This window comes from Vulpes vulpes, chromosome 11 (assembly GCF_048418805.1).
Source record: "Vulpes vulpes isolate BD-2025 chromosome 11, VulVul3, whole genome shotgun sequence".
Classification (NCBI taxonomy): Eukaryota; Metazoa; Chordata; class Mammalia; order Carnivora; family Canidae; genus Vulpes; species Vulpes vulpes.
The window spans coordinates 26,118,623-26,136,416 of NC_132790.1; the positions used below are offsets into that span (position 1 = coordinate 26,118,623).

A 17,794-nucleotide genomic window follows, 5' to 3' on the forward strand; every position below is an offset into this window, starting at 1 on the left:
TTTTTCAGGATGACATACAGTTGGAGTCAGACAGTACGTAGCTTTTATAAAATGGCTTCTTTCATTAAGTAGTATGTATTTAAAGTTTTTTAACTGTGTTTTTGTGGCTGGATGGCTCATTTCTTTTTTGTAGCTTGACAGGTTATTTAAAAAAAATCAATATATAGTATTCTACTGTGTGGATATACCAAAGTTTATTTACCCATTCACCTACTGAAAGACATCTTGGTTGCTTCCACTTTTAAGTACATTTTTAATTTGAAAAAATAATAGAGAATTTCATTTGAAGATGAAAGACTCCTCTTCTTCCTGAGAATTTATTTTATTTTTATTATTATTATTTTTTAAGATGTTATTTATTTATTCATGACACAGAGAGAGGCAGAGACAGGCAGAGGGAGAAGCAGGTTCCCTGCAGGAAGATGGATTCGGAATTCAATCCCGGGATCCCAGGATCATGCCCTGAGCTGAAGGTAGATGCTCAACCACGAGCCACCCAGGTGTCCCTGGGAATTTTTCAAATGACAGTAAAGGTATCAAAGGACTAAATCCACAATGCAAAAAGAACTGGAGAAGGGGTCAGTGGGTCCTGAAGGAGTATATGAAATTTCAACATATTTCTGAAAGTCAGAAAGGAGCATGAAACAAAGCACAGTAAGCCAAAACCCTACTTATGCCTCTAATGTCTACATTTTGTTCCAGTAATCTCATTTCTGGGTTTATAGCTAAAATAATTGAAAACAGGGTCTTGATGAAATATTTGCACATGTATGTTCACAGCAGCACAGTTCACAATGGCCAAGGGCTGGATGCAACCCAAGTGTCCACTGATGCTTAAATGTATAAACAAAATATGGTATACCATATTATTCAGTTTTAAAGACGGAAATCCTGTAACATGCTACAACATGATGAACCTTAAAGACATTATGTTAAGTGGAATAAACTAGTTACAAAAAGACAAATACTATATGATTTTCTTTCTATGAAGTATCTAAAATAGTCAAATTCATAGAAAGAGTAGAATGGTGGTTACCAGGGAATGGGGGGGGGAGGCAAAAAGGGACCTATATAATGGGTGGATTTCAGACTTAAAAGATGAAAAATATTCTAGAGATGCATTTCACAATGTGAGTATAATTAATACTACTGAACTGTACACTTAAAAATGGTTATGATGGTAAATTTTATGTTGTGTTTTCTCACCACAATATAAATAATTAAATCTTACATTTTGTCTTCAGGTTGATCCTCAAAATTGAACATAATGTGAACACCAAGTTAAGATCATCTAAATATTGTTCACTGTGGATCCCTGTTGTGGGTTTGGATAAAATTTGCTTCTGTTCAGGCCCATCTATGTCTCCTGAAGGTATTGGGATCAAAAGGAATTTTTTCTTAAGTCCTATCAATTGGTTGTTCAAAATCACGCCCTGTTTCAGTTTGCTTCATGTTCAGACCATAACTTGCTTACTGAGGTCTTCCTTCTTTCCTTCCTTCCTCCCATCCCTCCTTCCTCCCCTCCCTTCTTCTGAACTATCTGTAGAAAACTGCTTTTCTTTTTTTAATGTTATTGCCAGAGAAATATACCATCTTCACCATATCATTAATATCTTCCAGTTTTTTATTATTTACGGCATGTGTGTATCATTCTTTTTCAAGACACATTTCTTGAAGCCCAATGTGGATCTAGGGCACCATAGTCATTTGGGATTTCTTTCCACTGGAGTAGTTCCTCCATGTCAGCTTCCCTTATATTTCCTATATCCTTTTTGCTGTAGGTTTCCTCAACTTAAGTTTTTATAGTTTCTATTGCATTTGGCAGAAGGTAGAGAAGGATTCAGTCATTTTCTCTCTCTTAACTTCCAAGAGTTCATTCTTGCTTTTGATTCCTTTTCATAGCATCTTTCCTCATTTGATGGAATTGTCTCTTTAAATTTAATCTAAAAATTTTTAAAGTTCTATATATCTCGTTAACCTCAGCTTTTCTTTCTTTCTTTTTTTTTTTTCTGGACCCATTGCTTTCTTTTTCTTTGGTTTTCATGCTGTTTCTTTCCTTTACATAACTTAATCCTTGGTCAGTCATTGGTATCCCCAGATTTTTCTCGGAAGATGGTATGGGTTTTCTCTATTTTTGTGTATGTAGGTTTGTTTTCTGCCACTGTCCTCTTAAATAAAATGGGCAATTGGGAGCTCTGCATTTGTGAGTTAGCACTAAGTACATTTTTAAAAAATTATTTATTTATTTATTTATGATAGTCACACACACAAACACACACACACAGAGGCAGAGACATAGGCAGAGGGAGAAGCAGGCTCCATGCACTGGGAGCCCGATGTGGGATTCGATCCCGGGTCTCCAGGATCGCGCCCTGGGCCAAAGGCTGGGGCTAAACCACTGCACCACCCAGGGATCCCAGCACTAAGTACATTTAAACTTTTAAGTGAATAACTAAAACGTAAATGTTGAAATTTAGGAGAGAGAGAATGGTGTACATAAGCTCTGAGTTTTTACAGCATATATTTGACAAATAATGCATAAAATAAATCCAGGACTAGTGGTACTAGCATATTATTTAGTCTTTTGATGGTAACCATGAGAATAACTAAAAACAGCTAAAAATAGCTTGTAAGGAACAAATCAAAAACAAGAAGCAGTTAGGAACATCATCGTTTTCTATTATGTTCCTTTTTGTACTTTTCTTTTTTATCATAAGTATGTATTTTTTGAAATGAATAAAAATGCATGGAAGATGAAATGATGGAAACTGAGGGGGAAAATGTAAGAAATGTGGAAATAAAAAGAAAAATGAATTTTATTTCTAAGAAGTAAAATAAATTCAAACCCTCATTTATATGTACGAAATTACTCAGAGGGAGAAATGTTGCTAGGGAGACCAAAGCAACTGTTGATACGCAAATTCAGCTCTTAAAAAAAATTCCATGACATTTATTCTGCAATTACATCCTACTCAGGTTTAACATAAGCCAATAAAATCATTTTAATGAAGTCCTTGAAACCTGGTGTATATCACTAACATTTACTAAATATTCAGGTTACAGAGTATAGTTCAGTGATAAGAAAACTAGAGTAAAGGTCAGGTAACCTTGATTCTAGTCCCAACTCTACTGCTTAAAAATTATACATCCTTGAGTAAGTCATTTACCTTTTCTGAAATTAAGTTTCTTTACTTGTAAAAATGGGGATAACTACTATCCAGCTCGCCTACCATTCAGGGTTGCTGTGAGCATCAAATGAAATTTAGAATATTTTACACGGTTTGAAAACTACACAAATATATTCAACTAGGAAGTACTATTTTCCCCAAATTAATAAAGCCATGTGTATTCTGTTCTCTTCAGTGATTAAAGACCAAATTAAGTATTAGAAAAATGTGAACCAAGAAAGGGAATATAAATGAGTATTTGTAAAAATTGAACTAGCTGACAGATACAAGCCCTGGTTAGGCTCTACCACAACTTCTTTAGGTCTCTATACGATAAAATTACACAAGACTGCCTTTGTAGAGGTGTTTCTTGGGTATATTTTCCATCACACAATGATGATTTAAAAGGAAATTCATTCACCATTTTCCTTTTTTTTTATTTTTTAAAATTTTTATTTATGATAGTCACAGAGAGAGAGAGAGAGAAAGAGAGAGAGGCAGAGACATAGGCAGAGGGAGAAGCAGGCTCCATGCACCGGGAGCCCGACATGGGATTCGATCCCGTGTCTCCAGGATCGCGCCCTGGGCCAAAGGCAGGCGCTAAACCGCTGTGCCACCCAGGGATCCCCATTCACCATTTTCCAGGGCTATATTTTGCTTGAAAAAGTTTAACTATGCTAGATATCTGAAAATCACTGGCTTAAAGTCTTTTATTTCTATTTTCAGGCATTTCATAGCCTTAACCTAACCTAAACCATCTTTAACTTTATATTCTATCCTTTCTCAGCATACACCTACATTTTGAGACCAGAGTGCTCTACCCACTATTTTTCAAAATGCCATGGCCAATCTCTGCCTGCACATTTTGTCAATATAGCTGTTGCTGCTCCAACTGGCTGAACAGCGCTGCCCTGTGTCCTGTTCCACTCCCCACCCACACATTCACGCACCCAAACTTGAGCAGGACTCAATATCTTGGTTATATCTGCTTTCAAAAAGTTAAAATTTACTGTAGATCAGAAACAGGTGATAGTAGTCATGTTACAGAGAATCTGGCTTCTAGGCCAGTGAAGACTTGTTTATAATGTGATAGAATGTATGAAAACATTGAAAGAAGTAGAAGAAAGTGAGGGCCTTAGATCTAGAACATAGAAGGGAGAGAGCACGACAGAAGCCATCTGTACATTACCTGGAGGAAGAACACCTTGAACCATGGACTTGTTGGGTTCCAGTGGTAGGATAGTTCCATCATAGAATGGTAGCATTTACTTATTACAGGCCAATGCTGTTGAACATGTAGTCATGTATCTGAATCCCTGTGATTTGATTTCATGATCACTAAAAATCTTCCGATTCTTTGACTTCCCTTATGGTACGTCTAGAAAATACCCTGATTAGAGACAAATCCACTTACATTACATCTGTACTATAAATTAATAAAATTACATTCTGAATTCAGACATCAGTTTCAGTTTCTTGAGGGTGAATTCATCCTGAGACAAGAGAGACACAATCTGAAGGCTTAAAAACTGAGGGTCAGTTAGTGAACTATGGTAAATTTACCAAGACAGGGGACAGCCCCAGTGGCACAGCAGTTTAGTGCCGCTTGCAGCCTGGGGCGTGATCCTGGAGACCCAGGACTGAGTCCCATGTCAGGCTCCCTGCATGGAGCCCACTTCTCCCTCTGCCTGTGTCTGTTTCTGTCTCTCTCTGTGTGTCTCTATGAATAAATAAATAAAATCTTAAAAAGAAATTTACCAACATAATGCCACCCCATGGAAATTACATGGGGTATCCCAGACTGCCCAATAAAAAACCTTTCTTGTTGCATTATTTTCTTTTTAACACTTATATACACTTTTATTTATTCAAGGCCGCTAAAGACATACTGAAGCTTTTCTATGATCTGTCTCTACATACCTTTCCAATAATTTCTCTCTATGTATCCAAACCAAAGCTACAGCAGAAACAAATATTCTAAGTACACAAACTTTCTATATCTGCTTGGAATAGATCCTATGTTGACAAATCTAAATTTTAACCAATTCTGAAAGTTTAGCACAAGTAGCACTTTTTTTTTCATGAAGATTTTTCTAAGTACATCACCCTACCAAGGCTAAAACTAGCAATTTTGGTGATCTAGGCAAGCAGAGTCATTCAGAAGCAGCCACATGTGATAGGTTCCTTTTTTTTTTTTCACTAAATAGATATTAATCAGGTATTAAACTCAGTTCCTCTTCTAAAACACTATGTTGTCAGCATGTCATGTAATAAATGCTGAAGGTTTGATCTATTATTTTACATTTCTGCACTCTAAATTTCAGTGCCCTGGGATATAGCCTAGGTTACCCACACTATCAGTCTACATTAAATACACCTTTATTTACCAATTAAAAGTATTACTTCCCATTATAAGAGGGATCAATTATTATTTTTATGAAACAATTATTTAAATTATTTAGATTTCTTCCTCAGTTAAGGACACGTATTACTTGTTCCCTTTGTGAGCTTTTGTTTCATTTTCCCTTCTATGTTTTTTGAAGATATAATCCCTATCTATTTCATCTTTGTATCTTCCACAGGTTTTTAGTTAGTATCTTATATAGAGAGGGCACTCTGGTCAGCCTGGGTGGCTCAGCGGTTTAGTGCTGCCTTTGGCCCAGGGCGTGATCCTGGAGACCTGGGATCAAGTCTCACGTCAGGCTCCCTGCATGGAGCCTGCTTCTCCTTCTGCCTGTGTCTCTGCCTCTCTCTCTCTGTCTATCATGAGTAAATAAAATCTTTAAAAAAAAAAAATAGAGAGGGTACTTTAAATATAATTTAAGAATTTCTCTTCCATTTTCAATAAAGACTCCTCTCATTCTTTTTATATGTATCCCATTTTATAAAGTCTTCCTTGATCATCCCAGTCCACAGGTCACTCTGACTTCTGAATTCCTATAAGGACTGCCTATAAAACATTTAATTACCACCAATACTGCCCTAGTGTTATCTTTTTATGTATATACACATTTTATAGTCTTTTTATATTTCCATATATCCCAATAATACCTAGACACAGCATAGACAATGAATAAATATTAATTCACTCAAATAATCTTTTAAAAAAATCAATCAAGAGACTCATTAGGAAAAGTATAGACAAAACTGGTACCTAAAAAGAACAAAAGATCTCATCCATGGTAATGAATACAAATTCCTATTGTTGGGGTCAAAAGCTTTCACATACATGGTAGTTACTAGTAAATTAAATTGTGTTGGAATTCTACAAGTGTTTTCAAATTTCATGACTCTTCCTTTCTCTTTAGGGACAATAAGGGCCCAACCACTTTCACTTCCTTAAAATAGCAATGAAAATACCAATGAAAGCAGATGGCTTTAAACAAAAACATCCATATTAAATTTTTTTTTAATTTTATTTATTTATGATAGTCACAGAGAGAGAGAGAGAGGCAGAGACACAGGCAGAGGGATAAGCAGGCTCCATGCACCGGGAGCCCGACGTGGGATTCGATCCCGGGTCTCCAGGATCGCGCCCTGGGCCAAAGGCAGGCGCCAAACCGCTGCGCCACCCAGGGATCCCCAAAAACATCCATATTAAACATATAAGGTTATCATTCATATAATTTGGTTAGGCTTCCCTGTTGAAGACACTTATATAGTCAGTTTGTAATATATTTGTATGCTAAGCTTTAGCTCTTTTACCAAGCTGACCTCCAGCAAATGGCTTTAAAGTTACTCGCTTTTTACACGTCCTTATGGTAATTAATGGGATATCACAAATTCTGCACACTTGACTTAAAAAATATATGTATATGGTCAAATACTATAATAAGAGAGCGATTTCTTTAATTTGATTTTTGAATCAGAACACTCTAGAGTCTTCCCGCTCCAAGTGGTCCACAGACCAGCAGTATTTGTATCACCTGGTTGCTCATTCTTGAGGAAGAATCTCAGACCCTACCCCAGACCTATCAGTTGTGAATCTGCATTTTAGATCCAGATGATCTGTAAAGACTTTAAGGTTTGAGAAGCACTGGTTTAGACTCCAGAGGAAGAACAGAACGTCCAAGATGCATATGATCAAGTAACAGTAACTAACTTATTGCAATTGCTTATTTGTTGGTCTTATCTGCTAACTGAAAGCTTGTTGAGGGCAGAAACCCTTCTATTTTCTCACCATTAGTATTCATTCCGTGGCCCTAACAGACTCAGAAAACGTTACCCAATGCTCAATAAATATTTTTTGCTAAATGCACGAATGAGCAAAGTGAAAAGACTTTTTAAGAAAGCGAATCCTTTGGGAAATTCTTTTGTACACGATTTCACATACCGCCATACTAATTTCTTCATTCACTATTATTAATTCTATTTCAAATCCGTTGCCTTCTCTACTTCAACAACGCATTTAATGCACTTGACAAAGCAAAAGCTTGGATCATCTTCCTCTGATGCGGCCTCTTCTACAAGTGCGAGAACTGCGTTTTAACTCTGGCTCTCACATATCCATCCCATCTGCCTGCACAAGATGAAATCACCCCAACAACTTGGAGGGGGTGTTAGGGGCAGAGGAGGAAAAGCAGTGGGTAAAGCAAAAACACTTCCGTATCAGGAACATCAAACGAAACCGTGAAAACGTGATTCTTTGAACAGGCTGCTTCCAGAAAATAACTCCTGACAAGGGAAATAAAGAGGTAAGACAACTCTTACCTTTCTCGAGAGCAAAAGGTGATACTAGAGAATACCGGGGAATGATAAAAGACCAGCGACTACCTAGCGACGGAAGGTGGAAACACACCAGACCAGAAGCAAAGCGGTGAGCGGTTAGAGACATCTAAAAAGGGTACCAAAACCCACTTTCAGGTTTGCAGACAAGGAAGTCAAGGGAGAAGAAAGGAAATAGCTCTATGAAAGGTTTAACTTAAGACGATGATGATGATAATAATAATTTTGAGAGAGAGAGAGAGAGACGACGTGCACTTGAAGGGCGGTGGGGGGGGGGGGGGGTGAGAAAGGGAGGCTGCAATTCCGCGCACTGCAAAAGAGACTACAGGCAGCGGGGCTGAGACGGTCCCGGGGAGGCAGCCCAGGCATAGGTGGGTGGCAACGCCCGGCACCGCTGGCCCCCAACGGCTGGCCTGAGCCATCTCCTCTGCAGCCTGCCGAGCACCAGACCGGGTGGGGACCGGGAAGGGCAGACTGCGTGTGGGAGGGCGTACGGGAGGACCGGGCGGATGCCGGGCTGGACCAGGTACCCACCTTATCCCAACGGAGCCACTGCCCGATGGCCGTGTCTAGCTGAGGATCCCCGGTTTGGTAGGGGGCGTGCAGCAGGTTGGAGTTCAGGTCTCCCTCTGCGTTTTCAGCCATGGCAGCCAGACTGGGGTGTGAGGGCCTGGGGGGCCGGCGAAGACAGATCTGGCGGGTGGGGAGGCTGAGATGCGCTCACCAGGGTTCTACGCCCCCTCCTCACTGACGGGCATCGGAGACCACCCGCAGGGTGTCTGAGCCAGCTCCTGCTGCAGCTTCGGGGAAGCAGGAGAGAAGAGGGATGCGGCCGCCCGCTCCCACCAAACCAGCTCGGGATCTCTTTCTGCGCGAAAGGACTGAGGCAGTCCCGCCGCGAGAGAACAACAACAGTCCCAGATGTCTGGGTCGTGGCCGCTGCCGCCGCCGCCGCTGCCGCCGCCCTACGCCCCGCCCCGTGCGCCGCAGGCCCCGCCCCTTCCCGCCCCTGCTGATTTAAGTCCCTGGGGCGTGAAGCGCGAGCGGGAGAGCGCGCTCCCGGCCCCTCCGCAGTAGCGCGAGGTAGCATCAGCTAGGGTGATGAGGGGTTAGGCACGGCTTTTTATTTTTTAATTTGACTCTTGCCACGCGTCTTATCCCTTGTTACAGGATATATTCTCTATCCCGTAGCACATTCCCGTGCGTCTCGTTTCCTCAGCTACCACGGCCACCACCAGCAGCCCTCCTCAGCGATCGCTCCGCGGACCGACGGCGCGCGCGCTCCTAGGACCCCCTTCGGCCTCTCGCTTCAGCCTGGGGAACGCACTTGGCGGGAGGGTGCAAGGGACTGTTTCCGCACGGCTTCACGGGAATTGTAGTCCTTTTCTTTCCCCAAGACCTGTGGAGACTGCCGCAAAGACTACAACACCCAGCGGCTCCGCGCTCTCCCTCTCCTCAAAAAGATATTGCCTCGAGGCTGTTCCCTGTGGACACGCCCTGTCCCTGCTTTGCTGCGCAATGTTGCCCTGGAGTTAAATTAATTCAAACCAGGACTGATGGAGTAAGGGGACCGCTTCTATCCATTTAATGCTTTACAGTTTACGAATCTTGTTCTGTCGCTTCAACCATCTTGTGAGGTAGGTGGGCGTGATCTATCCCTATTTTACAAACAAAGAGGAAAGTACCTCAGAGTGAAGGGACTTTTTCAAAGAGGCAGAATTTCCTAAGTGATGGAACCAGGGTGCCAAACTCGTTTTTGTTTTTTTTTGTTTTTTTAATTTTTAAATTTTTTTCCCCCTCGTTTCAGATCTCGTCTGCTGGCAGTTCTTTTTTTTCTCTGCTACTGCAGTGGAGGAGGAGGGAGAACAAGATTGATTGCAAAAACAGGCAAGGAAGTTAAGGAGGGAAGATGGGTCAGCATTTAACCGTAACACAAGCGACAGTGTACAAGCGTCATAAGAGGGATACAAAGAGCAATGGCAATCGGCATACGGAGGAAGAAAAAAGATGATTGAGATAATCGTCAATTTCTTCTTATCCTGGCTTCTCTCCTCTGGAACGCTCACCTTGCAAAGTCACGCAACTTGAGGTCTGGGGGATGTTGAGAAAGGCTTACCGGTCACACTCAGCTGCTACTGATTCTTTCTGGTTTGGCCTTCTTAAAATGACTCTGTGAGTTTGGCCGAGTATTTTACAGCTCTTTCCCTAGTCAGCGTTTTTGTAGAGAGGGTGTAATATTTACACCATGGGTATACAGTAACTTAATAAATGGCTTTAGAGTGCTTTAGGGTTCACAGATAAAAAACATAATAAATTCAAAGTATTCCTTTCTTTCCTTTGACAAGCCATTCACCATAATAAAATCCAAGCTACCAAGATACAGAAGGATCGTAGTGTCAATACCTGAAAAATAACGTGCCACAGTTGGGATTGACAGTCTTTGCTAAGCAGTTGGGTGTTTCCTTTTTGGAATCAGCAGATTTTTAATTACACAAGGCCGGGGATCCCTGGGTGGCTCAGCGGTTTGGCGCCTGCCCTCGGCCTGGGGCGTGGTCCTGGAGTCTCCGGATCGAGTCCCATGTTGGGCTCCTTACATGGAGCCTGCTTCTCTCTCTCTCTCTCTCTCTATCTGCCTCTCATGAATAAATAAACAAAACTTTTTAAAAAAATAATCATACAAGGCCTGGGAAGCAACCACGTGCCCTGAAAATAAGTTAATCGTTCACTATCATCACCATTATTGTCCATGACAAATGTTAATTAAATGTTTACTCTATGCTAAGCATTATGCTAGGAGCTAGGGCTACAAGAAAGTATATAACAAAACTGTTCATTTCGAAAAATAAAATGTGTCTGGGGAGACAGGATATGTGTGAGAAAAGATAACTCATGATAAACAAATATTTGCTGCAGACAACTATTAAAGAATTCAGTCTGAGGTGGTCAATAAAAGCAACAAGGCCAGAGCAGCAAGCACAAGGCTTTGAAGGACAAAAAATCAATAAGCAGAGAAAAAGGTGGAGGGCATTTCAAATCCATAACCCATTGGTTCTCAAATCTTCCTAGGAGTTCATTCTATGTATTTATGTATTTATAGATTTTATTTATTCATGAGATACACAGAGAGGGGCAGGGACATAGGCAGAGGGAGAAGCAGGCTCCATCTCAGGACCCTGGGATCACGACCTGAGCCAGAGGCAGATTCTCAACTACTGAGCAGCCCAGGTGTCCCCCTAGGAGTTCACTTTAAAGTATGTATTCCTGGCCACTGCTCCAGAGATTCTGACTCAGAACATTGGGATAGGGCCTAGGTTCCTACATATTTAACAAATATTTATTGATTGTGACATAAATGGCCATAACCTTGCTACACAGAATAGGTCTTCTTATAGGGTCTTGCAGGAAATACAAAATTTCAGGCCCCATCCCGGTTCTACAGAATCAGAATTACATTTTTAATAAGATCCAATGATGATTTCTACACATATCAAATTTGATAAGTAGTGGTTTTTATAAGACAATTCTTAAGTTTAATTCAATTCTGAGAAATACTACTAAATCAACAGAACTTCCAAGAGATGGAATTATATAAGGCAAGTATAAAAGACCGGAGAAGTACAAGTTTTAATTCAATTCCAGAATCAATCAAGCCCTCAGTTTTATCAACAAGGTTATAGTATACACTGGTTACCAGAAACCTTGCCCAGCATCTTTGGCTTATTGCTTAGGAACTGAAGGGTAACCAAAGAGACTCAGAACTCATTAGATCAAGGAATAGTGTGTGTGTCCAGGAGAGAAAGTATGATAGTTTTCCTACTCAGAGTTCAGAAGCTTTAATTTCTGTTGGAATTTGCCCAGAGTTATTTTTTTTAATTCTATTTATTTATTCATGAGAAGCAAAGGGAGAAGCAGGCTCCACGCAAGGAGTCCATTGGGGAACTCGATCTCAGGTCTCCAGGATCACGCCCCGGGCCAAAGGTAGCGCTAAACCGCTGAGCCACCCAGGCTGCCCTTAAGTTTTTATTTAAATTTCAGTTAGTTAGCCTACAGTGTAATATTTTCAGGTGTATAGCATAGTGATTCAACACTTCCTTACATCACCCCCTGTTCATCGCAACAAGTGCATTCCTTAATCCCCATCACCTGTTTCACCTGTCCTCCCACCCACCTCTCTTCTGGTAACCATCAGTTTGTTCTCTATAGTTAAGAATCTGTTTTTTGGTTTGCCTCCCTCTCTTTTTTCCCTTTGTTCATTTGTTTTGTTTCTTAAATTCCACATATGAGTGAAATCATATGGTGTGTCACTTTCTGACTGACTTAACTTCACTTAGCATAATACCCTCTAGTTCCATCCATGTTGTTGCAAATGACAAGATATCATTTCCTTTTTTGTGGGAATTTGCCCTGAGTTCTCTAAATCTGGCAACCCTAACTGTACTTATGAAAGAGAATGTCTCTCTTGGTCCTAATATATATGACTTAATATTTTAGGATCATGATATATATATAACTTACCCTCAAATGGTTCAGAAAAAAAGACTATATACACACACAAATATATGTTGCACGTATATATTATATAAATATACATACAAGCTTATTAGATAAACAGGAAATAATATATCAGATGGAAATTTTAACAATAGGTGAATCTGAGTAAAAGGATAGATGGAAAATCTTTGTACTATTTTAATTTCTGCAACTTCATATGAAATTATTTCCAAATTTAAAAATTAAAAAAAACCCTCAAGTGTATAAGAAATATCTATTTGTTTATTGTTTTAAAATTTTGAATTAAGAGACTCAAAGCTGGGCAGCCCCGGTGGTGCAGTGGTTTAGTGCTGCCTGCAGCCCAGGGTGTGATCCTGGAGACCCAGGATCGACTCCCACATCAGGCTCCCTGCATGGAGCCTGCTTCTCCCTCTGCCGGTGTCTCTGCGCTTCTCTCTGTGTCTCTCATAAATAAATAAATAAAATCTTAAAAAAGAGAGAGAGAGACTCAAAGCTCTCATTCTGTTCGGGTTGCAAGAAATTAAATTTTCATCAATATCAGGAGCTCCCCTCTCACCCAGGCTTTATATGGTACTAGAGAAACAAAGTGTCAATAGCTCTAGTTCATCAAGGTTTTTGCTAACATCTGTATTGTCCAGGATCATAATGTCTCTGGAAATCTGACAGCTTTCTCCTTGCATACCCTTCATAAGCTGTGGTCAGGAGACTTGGTTAAGGCTATGAACCCCAAAGCCTGTAAGTATATCATATGGCCATCCCCTTGAAAATTTTGCCAATTCCTTGAAGTACTGCCACCAAGCCAACTTCAGGGACTCTTTTCTCATCACCCTCCTATTTTAAGACTTTAAATCTTGAGGAAATCTATCATTCTGCTGTGTGATTTCTCTGAAAAGAGAAGTATTATTTTGTGTGGTTTTTTTTTTTAAGATTTTATTTATTTGAGAGCGAGCACAGGCAGCGGGGAGAGGGAGAAGAGGCTCCCTGCTAAGCAGGAAGTCTGATGTGGGGCTCGATCCCAGAACCCCAAGATCGTGACCTGAGCCAAACGCAGTAGCTTAACTAACTGAGCCACCCAGGTACCCTGAGAAGTATTTTCTTGTTGCTCACAAGGATACTTGACATGAACTCTAGAGAACTCTGTTTTAAAAAAAGAGAAAAGTCAAGAAAGGAAATATCTTGTAAACAATTCCCTACTTTTAGCCCTATTACATAAAACTCCAAAGGGACACAACAACAAGTAAAATGTAGAATTCCCTTCATACAAATGGAATCATATAATAAGTGGTCTTTTTGTGACTGACTTTTTCCACTTAGCATATTTAATTTTATTTTTAAAAAGATTTTATTTATTTATTCATGAGAGACACAGAAAAGCAGGCAGAGACACAGGCAGAGGGAGAAGCAGGCTCGCTGTGGAGAGCCTGATGCAGGACTCGATCCTAGGACTCTGAGGTAATGCCTTGAGCCAAAGGCAGATGCTCAACCACTGAGCCATCCAGGCATCCCTAGCATAATGTTTTAAAAGACCATACATGTTGCAGCATATAGGACTATTTAATTTCTTTTTGCAGTTGAATAATATTGCAGTGTATGGCTGTATTACATTTTGTTGATCGGTTTGTCCATTGATGACATTTGGGTTGTTTCTGTCCTTTAGCTATTAATTTTGGCTATAACGCTGCTACAAATATTCATGTACAGTTTATGTGTGGTATATGTTTTCATTTCTCTTAGGTGATTGGCTGGATCTTGTGGTAACTCTGTATTTAATCATTTGAGGATCGGCCTGTTTTCCAAAGCAGCTGCACCATTTACATTCCTACCAGCAGTATGTGAGGGTTTTCCCACAGATTTTCCAACTCTTGTTATATCTTACTTTTTGATTCTAGCCATTTTTAAAATATTTATTTGATTGTTTGTTTTTTAGAGAGCGAGCAAGCATGGGATATGCAAAGGGGCAGAGAGAGGGAGGGAATCTTAAGCAGTCTCCAGGCTCTGTGCTCAGTGCTTGGCATGGAGCCCAACTCTGGGTTCTATCTCAGGACCCTAAGATCATAATCTAAGCAAAAGGCAGACGCTCAACCACTACGGGCCTAGGTGCCCCTTTTCATATGTTTATTGGCCATTTGTATGTCATCTTTGGAGAGCTATCTATTCACATCTTTTTCCCACTTTTTAAATTGTTTTTTTATTATTGAGTTGTAAGATTTACTTATGTTTCTGGATATAAGTTCCTGATACAAATCAGATAAATGATTTGCAAATATTTCTCCTCATTCTGTGGGTTGTCTTTCACATTCCTTCATTTATTACAGTATAGTCAACATACAGTGTTATATTAGTTTCAAGTGTACAACATAGTGATTTGACAATTTTATACATTACTCAGTACTCACCACAATAAATGTAGTCACCATCTGCCACCATACATCACTGCGATATTGACAATGTTCCCTATGCTGTCCTTTTCATCTCTATAAACTTAGTTTATAACTGAAAGTTTGTACATCTTATAAGCCCCTTCACCTGTTTTACCCATTCCCTCATCCCTATCTTTTCACAGTCTTTTTGTAAAAATTAATTTATTATTTTTTTAAGATTTTATTTATTCATGAGAGACACAGAGAGAGGCAGAGACATAGGCAGAGGGAGGAGAAGCAGGCTCCATGCAAGAGGCATGATGTGGGACTCAATTCTGGGACTCTGAGATATCACCCTGAGCTGAAGTCAGACACTCAACCACTGGAGCCACCCAGGTGTCCCTCTTTTTTTTTAATTTTAATTTTTAGATTAAAAAAATATTTTATTTATTTATTCATGAGAGACAGAGAGAGAGAGGCAGAGACATAGGCAGAGAGAGAAGCAGGCCCCATGGAGGGAGTCTGATGTGGAAGTTGATCTCAGGACTCCAGGATCACAACCTGGCCGAGGGCAGGTGCTAAACCGCTGATCCACTCTGTCTGCCCAGTTTTATAGTTCTAACTCTTATGTTTAGATTCTCAATCCATCTTGAATTAGTTTTATATATGGCTCAAGGAAGGGATCTAACCTCATTCTTCTGCTTGTAGTTGTCTGAGATCCATTCTTTTTCCCTACTCTCTCCAGTAGTAAAAATTACTCTTTCCCTACTGGATGGCCTTGTCATTCTTGTAGAAAATTAATTGACTATGGACATACAGATTTATTTCTGGACTCTGTTATATTCCATTGATCTATATGTTTATCTGTGTGTTAGTACCACAATGTCTAGGTTACTGTTACTTTGTACTAAGTTTTGAAATAAGGAAGTGTGAGCCTTACTATGTTCTTCTTTTTCAGGATTGTTTTGACTATTTTATTTATTTTATTTTTATTTATTTTATTTTTTAATTTTTTTAAACAATTTTATTTATTTATTCATAGAGACACAGAGAGAGAGAGAGGCAGAGACACAGGCAGAGGGAGAAGCAGGCTCCACGCAGGGAGCCCGATGTGGGACTTGATCCTGGATCTCCGGGATCATGCCCTGGGCTGGAGGCAGCGCTAAACCCACTGAGCCACCTGGGCTGCCCTGTTTTGACTATTTTAAATACCTCACAATTCTAAATAAATTTTACAGTTAGGTTGTCAATTTCTACAAGGAAGTCAGCTGGGAATCCAGATTGGATGCACTGAATCTATAGATCAGATTAGGAAGTTTCACCATTTTAATAATGTTAAATCTTCCAATCCATGAACGTGGGATTTTTTTTCTAGTTGTGGATTTTCTTTAATATCTTACAACAATATTTTATAGTTTTCAGAGTGTAAGTTTTAGGCTTTTTTGTTAAATTAATTCCCAAGTATTTTATTCTTTTTGATGTCATTGTAAATGGAATTGTTTTCTTAATTTAATTTTCATTTATTGGGACACCTGGGTGGCTCAGTGGTTGAGCATCTGCCTTTGGCTCAGGGCATGATCCCTGACTCCCGGGATTGAGTCCTGCATCAGGCTGTCTGCATGGAGCCTGCTTCTCCCTCTGCCTATGTCTCTGCCTCTCTCTCTCTGTGTCTCTCATAAATAAATAAAATCTTAAAAAACTTTTTTCATGTCTTAATTTTATTGTTTTATTTCTGTATACTTGCAATGAACTATCAATTGTAGAAATACAATTGGATTTTGTATATTGATTACATCCTGAAACATCACTGAATTCATTTATTGGTTCTAATAGCTTTTTATTTAATTTTTTAGGATTTTCTGTATACAAGATCATGTCATCTGTGAATAGATAGTTTTACTTTTTCCTTTCAAATCTGGATGTCTTTTGCTTTTTTTTTTTTTTTTTTTTTTTTTGCCTGTTTGCTCTGGCTAGAACTTCAGTACAATGTTGAATCAAAGTGGCAAAGAGCAGACATCTGTGTCTTGTTCCTGACCTTAGGGGAAAGCATTCTGTCTTTCACCATTAAGTATAATGTTTACTGTGGGTTTTTAGTAGATGCTTTTTTCATATTGGTGAAAATCTCTTCTGTTTTTAGTTTGTTGAATGTTTTTATCATGAAAGAGTGTTGGATTTTGTAAAATACTTTTCTGCTGTAAAATACATATCTACTGAGAAGTATAAATAAGTTTTTTTGATTATGTTGATTATATTATTACAGTTATTACATTAAATGACTTTTAGAAGTTAGACCAAACTTGCATCCTACTTGTTCATGGTATATCACTGTTTTTATATGTTGGTGCATTTAGTTTTGCTAGTATTTTGTTGAGAATTAATCTGTTCATATTCATAATAGATACTAGTCTGTAGTTTTCTTGTGATGTATTTTTCTGGTTCTGGTATCTGAGTAATGCTGGCCTCACAAAATGAGTGTTCCCTTCTGTCCTAACTTTTGGAAGGGTTTGTAAAGAATTGGCATAACCTTTCCTTTCATTTTTAGTACAGAATTCAATGGTGAAACAATGTGGGTTTGAGCTTTGTGAGTTGTTTTCTGATAATTAACTCAACCTCTTCACTTTTTATAGGTCTAGTCACTTGTCTATTTCTTCTTGAGTAAATTTCATTAGTTTGTTTCTTTGTAGGAATTTGTCCATTTCAGCAAGGCTCTCTAATTTGTTGGCATAGGGTTGTTTATGGTATTCTTTTATAATCTTTTTTTTCCTGTAAGGTCATAATAATGCCCACTCTTTCATTTCTGATTCTAGTTATTTGAGTCTTCCTTGGCAGGGAGAGGAAGTTAGTCTAGCTAAAGGTTTGTCAATTTTGTTGCTCTTTTCAAAGAACTAGCTTAATTTAATTGATTTTCTCTATTGCTTTTCTATTCTTTATTTCATTAATTTCCATTCCAATCTATATAATTTTCTTCTTCCAGTTTCCTAATTCTCTCTTCATCAGAATCTCATTTACTAAATTGGGCTTTAGTGTGTG

General features: G+C 39.2%; 1 protein-coding gene and 1 long non-coding RNA gene across 3 annotated transcripts in view; one reads left to right on the plus strand and one right to left on the minus strand.

Moving 5' to 3' along the window:
* Positions 1 to 8,887, minus strand: part of PGM2L1 (phosphoglucomutase 2 like 1) — a 52,966-nt gene extending 44,079 nt beyond the window's left edge. For both annotated transcript variants that reach the window (XR_011995132.1, XM_026010490.2), the window contains exon 1: positions 8,427 to 8,887. Coding sequence is in view for 1 of the 2 variants with exons in the window: in XM_026010490.2 (XP_025866275.1) it covers positions 8,427 to 8,537 (111 nt within the window). In the remaining variant the exon portion in view is untranslated. The remainder of the gene's footprint in view (positions 1 to 8,426) is intronic.
* A 96-nt stretch (positions 8,888 to 8,983) lies between these two features.
* LOC140594414 (uncharacterized) lies at positions 8,984 to 12,184 on the plus strand. The gene is made up of 2 exons (XR_011995133.1): positions 8,984 to 9,529; positions 9,700 to 12,184. It is a non-coding gene; the product is annotated as an uncharacterized lncRNA (long non-coding RNA).
* The last annotated feature ends 5,610 nt before the right edge of the window (positions 12,185 to 17,794 follow it).